At 47.6% G+C, this 6,228-nt stretch overlaps 1 protein-coding gene across 2 annotated transcripts in view; it reads right to left on the reverse strand.

Annotated features, from left to right (window-relative positions):
• Positions 1 to 3,772, reverse strand: part of LMBRD1 (LMBR1 domain containing 1) — a 65,958-nt gene extending 62,186 nt beyond the window's left edge. For both annotated transcript variants that reach the window (XM_054629324.2, XM_054629323.2), the window contains exons 1-2: positions 3,618 to 3,772; positions 2,958 to 3,134 (exon numbers count right to left, since the gene is read on the reverse strand). In XM_054629324.2, coding sequence (XP_054485299.2) covers positions 2,958 to 3,134; positions 3,618 to 3,677 — 237 coding nt within the window. In that variant the 5' untranslated portion in view covers positions 3,678 to 3,772. The remainder of the gene's footprint in view (positions 1 to 2,957; positions 3,135 to 3,617) is intronic.
• Between the last annotated feature and the right edge of the window lie 2,456 nt (positions 3,773 to 6,228).

Consider the following 6,228-nt stretch of genomic DNA (forward strand, 5'->3'; position numbering starts at 1 on the left):
TGAGATGAACAAAACTTCAAGTTAACAAAGGCTGACCAAGGCACAGCATACAGCCCTTGTCAAGGAAGGCACTTCAAAATACATGATGGAAAAGGGCTACACAACACTTTAAAGAGAATTCCTCCAGAAAGCAGCACAATATTCACAACCTTCAGAAAAAGATACTTTGCTTGGGTATTACAGTTCAGCCAATCTTTGTAGCCAGGACATACCACCTTCCCTTGTCACAGGACACACACAATTCCCAATGAGAACTTTGAACCATCAAAGCCTGCAATTTAACCTCTGCTGTTAGTGTAATGTGATTCTCTCTAGGTTTGCTACAACCTTATTCATCTTGTAAACCTTCAGCTATATCCACAAGTTGACAGTAGGGTCAGAGACATCAAAAGTGAACTGAAAGTTCACATATAGTACCTCTTTCAAGTTGAGCACCCTTGTTTCTCATGACTCTTCACACAGATACCAGGAATTACAGCTGGGACATAGAGGAAAAGCATATACACACAGAAGAATTTTTTACTTAGAATCTGGATAACTGCCACTACTCTTTTGGCATCAGCTCTGAAATCATCCTGGTAGAGTTTTTTGATGAACTACTAATTTATCTACAGAGAATATTATCCACATCTGCTACCTGGATCTCCCTCAAAAAGTCACTGAGAAAATTTAAGACTTAACTCACTCCACCCATCCAAAGCAACAAAGGTTTCTTGCCAGAGCCATAGTCCTTCAGACCCCAGCATCATTTATAGGGTCTTGGAAGTGTTGGGCTCGAAAGAGTGGTCCAGAGAAAGGCCAGTAATCTTCAGGAAATATTCCAAACACAATTCAATCTATCCTATTTGCAAAGCAATGGCAGGAAAGAAGCACATGTTACTGAGGACAGTTTAAAAGCTTTAACAATTCGTAATGACCACAGAATCATAGAAAATACTGAATTGGAAGGGACCATCAGGATCACCACTCCCAGTGCAGAACACCATGTGCCTCATTTTAAGATATTGTCAGCCTCCTGCCTCATTACCCCTTAAACTGGAATTACCAAATCAATAAAGCTGTATTTACCTATAGGTTTGTAGGTTCTGACTGATTTCAGATTCACTCAACTTAGAAGGCCACATTAATATTTCTATACCATAATTTCAACACCTGTGTTTGGATCAAATGCATTACTGTCAGTAGATATGTTATTTCTGCAAAGCTAGAAATTCAATTCAGCTGAGACTTAAAAGACACAGAAGAATGCTTAAGGCAGTGTGGAGCAATTGTATTTTAACAAGACATAAGTACCTACCAACATTAGGAACTAAGCAGAACAAAGAAGCCTCAAAAGCATAGGCAAAAAGGTACTTTACAAAAAAAGTGTTTACCACAAGCATGAATGTTTGCTCTCAGTACAATTTTTAAATAGAACCTATCCACCTCACCATATCACAACATGTGTCCATTAACAAGGAATGCTAACCCACAAAAAACAGTATTATAAGTAGTTTCCCTTCTAGTAATTGTATTTCCTTAAGTAAAAATTTGTAGTGACTGCATGACCACCTTTGATGACCTGTTCTCACAGGTTTGTTTCTAATCAAAGTACACATAGCAAAATGCGTACTTTGCAGCACAGAATTCTGCTCCATCCCCACTAGATGCATATTTTTCAGCTGGACCTAGTTGCACCACGGTTACTTCTCTAGATAGTCAAGCTCAATGTATTTAAGACTACTGTTTTCATTGAATTGCTAGAACCCTGACATATGAAAGATCTCTTCCATCATCTATAATGTCTTTAATTCCAAACAAGCAAGGCCTGAAAACACAAACTTTTCTGAATAGCACTGAGTAACAGCTTAATTTATTCTGTATTCACCATGAGCAATAAAGATGACAAAAAACACATCACAGCTCAATTCTAAAGGCTTCTCATAACTTGCATTTACATAAGCACCAACCAAAAAGCACTGTATGAGCTGCAAGCTAGTTTTGAAGCATTACACAGATCCGGCAAGCCCTATATGTTCCTTTGGAAGTAAGGCTGGAAAGGAGTACAATCTGGTGTGCAGGCATTTACCTTTCTCCCACTCTATCATTTGTTTCAGGATCATAACTTTTACAATAGATCCAGTTAGGCTCCAAACCCAAGTAAGTTGTTATTCAAGTTAGCTACATGCTCCAGTTCAACCTCTTGTTACTCACAATGTCCTCACAACGACACCAGGTCAATATCTTCAAGAATTCTGCTTGAAAATTCAAGCAATACTTGAAGCATTGGGAAGACCTCTTACAGAAATACTTAGAGCAGATGACAGCAAGTACTCATCTCATTAGGAACTCATTTTGCACAGCAACCCCCTACAGTTTATAAATGCAGTAGTTCAGTTAAGGCTTTATCAGCCAAAAAGAGATACTACAGCATTCCCCTCTGCCAAGGGTTCCTGCAGCTTTCAAAATGCTTGTTAATTCAGGCTTTACACTGCAGGTAGATAACCACAGTAAATCTTTATAAATCTTTAAATGTTCCAGCACCAAATTTTTTTTGCTGACAAAAAAGACAATTAAAATAATCCTAAATTACAAAGGGCCAATACAGTCTATTCTTGAACAAAAGTGCAACGAGTTTTATTCTACAATGCCCCATTACGATGCACTAAAAAGCAACCCTTACGCAATTTGTTTATATCTTCAGGACAGTACATTGACTCTTACGCACAACACAAGGAACAAGCATTTGGAAATGAGTAGAATATCTGAAAAAGCATAGAAGTCAAAACTGAAACCCAGTTCAAATACCAGATATGAGTGTTTTATACACAGTACTAGTACCCAGCTTTGAGAAAAGTCGAGTTACTAAAACAGGTATTATTAGCACTGGCTTCAAACACTTTCACAACCCAGGAGCATCCTTTTGCAACACAAGTGCTTCTTTTGAAGAGGCAATTAACATTTTTTAAAGTCCATACCTTAAATGTACCATTTTGGTTTTTCATGTATGAGACCAAAAATATGTCCACTGGCAGGAGTGCTGATGTGATAAGAGCAACGGCCAAGGCAAAAATTGCTGTTATGGTAGAAATCACTTCACTTTCCCGCCGACTCTGATACTTGCGCACATAAACCCAGCAGAAAATTAAAATCGCCTGAAACACACAGGGAAAAACACTTATGAGTTGTATAATAACAATGTCAGCAAGTAGGTACTGATACTAGACCCTGTACGGATGCCTGGAATAGCATCAGCACACCTTTTACCTCAACACTCAGCACCAGGGTTATGCTGACCACACAAAAGTCACTCTTCCTTAAGAGCAGCTTGAGCAACACCACCAGCGCTCGCACACGGAACACGCGAAAACACAAACAGCGCGGCTCTCCGGGCGGAGGGGCAAGGCAGCCCCCGCTGCCAGCTGCGGGCTCTGCCCTGCGGCACCACCGCCGAGGCACCCGCGGCAGCCGCAGGGGAGCACTCGCGGCCGGGGCAGCCCCAGGGGCACTGGCGAGGAGAGCGAGCGGGATGCCCAGCACTGGAACAGCGAGCGGCTGAAGAGGGAGCAGCAGCCGGCCCAGGGAAGGGGAGGGGATGTGTGAGGGGGCCGCCACAGGGCGGGAGAGCCGCCTCTCACCAGCAGCGCCAGGCCGAAGAGGCACCATCCCATCAGCAGGTCAGACGCCGCCGCCGCCATCTTCACTTCCGTCAGCGGCAGCGCGGCCGCCCCGCTGAGGCGGTGCTTAAAGCGGGGCGGGCTCGCGTCACCGCGGCAACCGCCTCACGCTGCGTGACGTCACGCTCCCCGGCCGCCCCGCCCACGCTGCCCGCCCCGCCCACGCTGCCCGCCCCGCCCGCGCTGCCACCGCCTGCGCTGCCTACGGGACAGCGGCGCTGCTCCGATGGCTGAAGGGACCGCAGCCGGGAGTCTCCCGGTCCCGTCCCGTGGCAGAGCGCAGCCCTCGGAGGGCCGGAAGAGGGAATCGGGGTGATGAAGAGCTGTCCTCACTCTTGCTCCCGAGAAGGGTTTCCTGTCCTTCCCTCCTGTGGCTGGGAGGCTGAGAGGGCAGCGCTCGGTACGAGCGGACTCTTGCCTGAGGGACAAAGGGAGGGGAGGAAGGGGTTTGAGGAAAGGTTAAAAGGTGCACTAGGAGGTATCAAGCACTTTCAGTCCTTTTGGTTTTGCTTCTTGCTGTAAAAGTATCTAAACCATGTCCCTGCAGCGCCGGGCAGGTGTGCGGGCGGTGCCGGCGGATCGGGGCCGCTCCCTCAGGGCAGTGCCGGGAGGGTGTGCGGGAGCCCCGCGCCTCGGTGTCTCTGGCCCGGGCTCTATTTAACCACGACAGTGCCAAACTGCGGGCAGGATCCCGGTCTGGTGGGAAGCCTCGCTTCGGGACGCCGTGCCCGGTGTGAGGGCAGCCGTGGGCTGGGAGGGGTGTGGGGTTAGGAGGTGCCTTGCGGAGCTCGTGTTCCCGAGAGTGTGGATTTGGTGGCATAGGCACTGGGAGACCCTCATCTGCAAGGTGCTGCCGTGTGTCTTAGTCTCTGCTCTAAGTGCTGCACGCATACAATCATGGAATCATCAGGTTGGAAGAGACCCTTTAAAATCGTCCAGTCCGACCGTCCACACGGTTCTTGCCACTAAGTCTTGCCCCTAAGTCACGAAACCGCATCGCCCAGCACCAGACGCAGACACCTCTTGATGCACTTCCAGGGATGGAGACTCCACCACCTCCCTGGGCAACCTATTCCAGTGCCTGACCAGCCTAACAGTGAAATTTCCCCCCATATCTAATCCGAGCCTCCCCTGTCTCAGTTTAAGGCCGTGAGGCTGGGTGCAAAGGGCTCTGTCTGCCTGCAGGAGTGCCCAGGGATAGCCCGGAGCATGGGCTGCTGTCCCAGGTGTCTGCTGGGTGCACAGGCAGCTCAGGGGTGGAAATGTTTCAGAGCCTTGCTTGTTCCTCAACCTTGATACAAGGGGCTCGGAGACCTAAGCAGGCAGGGGTGGCCACATTCATGTCCTGAAACAATAGATAACGTTTTCTATGTTTCCATTTGCTGTGAGAACAAGTGTACTCGTGCCAAGTAAGAGGGGGTTGAAATTCAGACTCTTTTGTTTGTAGCCTTGAGAGAAGAGACTGATTTGAGCAGGGAGAGCTCAGCCTGGGAGGGATGAACTTTCAGGTGCTGTGAGGCCAGTGGGGTGATGGGAGCTCCTGGTATCAACAGTGCTCATGAACCAAGTGTGAGGTCAGGTAAATGGAAGGACTTCTTGTGGGCTCATAGCCTTGAGAGATCTGTTGATGAAAGGGCTGTGAGAGCCTTACCCAGACTGGTTTTTGCCCCTGCTAAGACTTAATTTGTATGGGAGAACCATTTATATGGGACAAGAGTGTATAGTGGTGCTTGTGAGCTTTATCCAGGGCATCTGAGGTGTGTGCTCAGGTGGACCGGTTCTAGCGTGGTGGAACAGCTTTGTTACAAAGTGACTGATAAGTTTGCTCGGCTTCAGTTTGCTGTGACAGTGTTGTGACAGCGCTCACAGGCTATGTGTGGGGTGACTGGGGCAGCAGGAGTTCGGATAGGCTTGCAGCTTTGCAAGAAAGGGCCCTGTGTTTGGGAGGACAGGAGAATTGGAAGCTGTGCCCCAGAGCAGTGGATTCGTGCTGCATCTCTCCATTTGTTGTCAGGGCAGTGTGGAATGCATGCCACGCATGTGGCAGCATTCATTAAACCAGCGATAATGGAGCTGAGGAGGGTTCTGGAGAGCTTGTAAACCTTGCAGGGAGGTACCTGCAGGGGCTGTGCTGACTCATGGAGGAAAATGTTGCTTGCAGGGGCAAATACCTGTGCCAAAAGCTACTGTGAGAACAGTGCAGTTGGGAGCACAATGAAGTGAATACTCAAAAGGTGCTTGGATGGTTGGTTATGGGTGCAGTTTTTAGGTGAGCTTGTAGCATTGCAATGAAGGGTCTGCTGCTGGAGAAGTATTTTTTGGGAGGCTCGTTCTGGAGGGGCAGGTGTTTGTGCTGTGTCTTGTTAAGTGTGAGGCAGGGGCAGTAAGCAGGTGGCTGTGCAGTGGCTGTGCAGCTCATAAGCTAAATGGATAGTTCATGACAATCCAGGTGACCTTGTAGTCAGATAAGAAAAGCAGCAGATACTATATAACTATAATTAGTTACAGGTCAGTAAGCATATTGTGCATGTCCTTTTAGTTGTTGGAGATTTAGGGGTTTTTCTTTGTATAT

The sequence above is a fragment of the Agelaius phoeniceus genome, chromosome 3, assembly GCF_051311805.1.
Source record: "Agelaius phoeniceus isolate bAgePho1 chromosome 3, bAgePho1.hap1, whole genome shotgun sequence".
Classification (NCBI taxonomy): Eukaryota; Metazoa; Chordata; class Aves; order Passeriformes; family Icteridae; genus Agelaius; species Agelaius phoeniceus.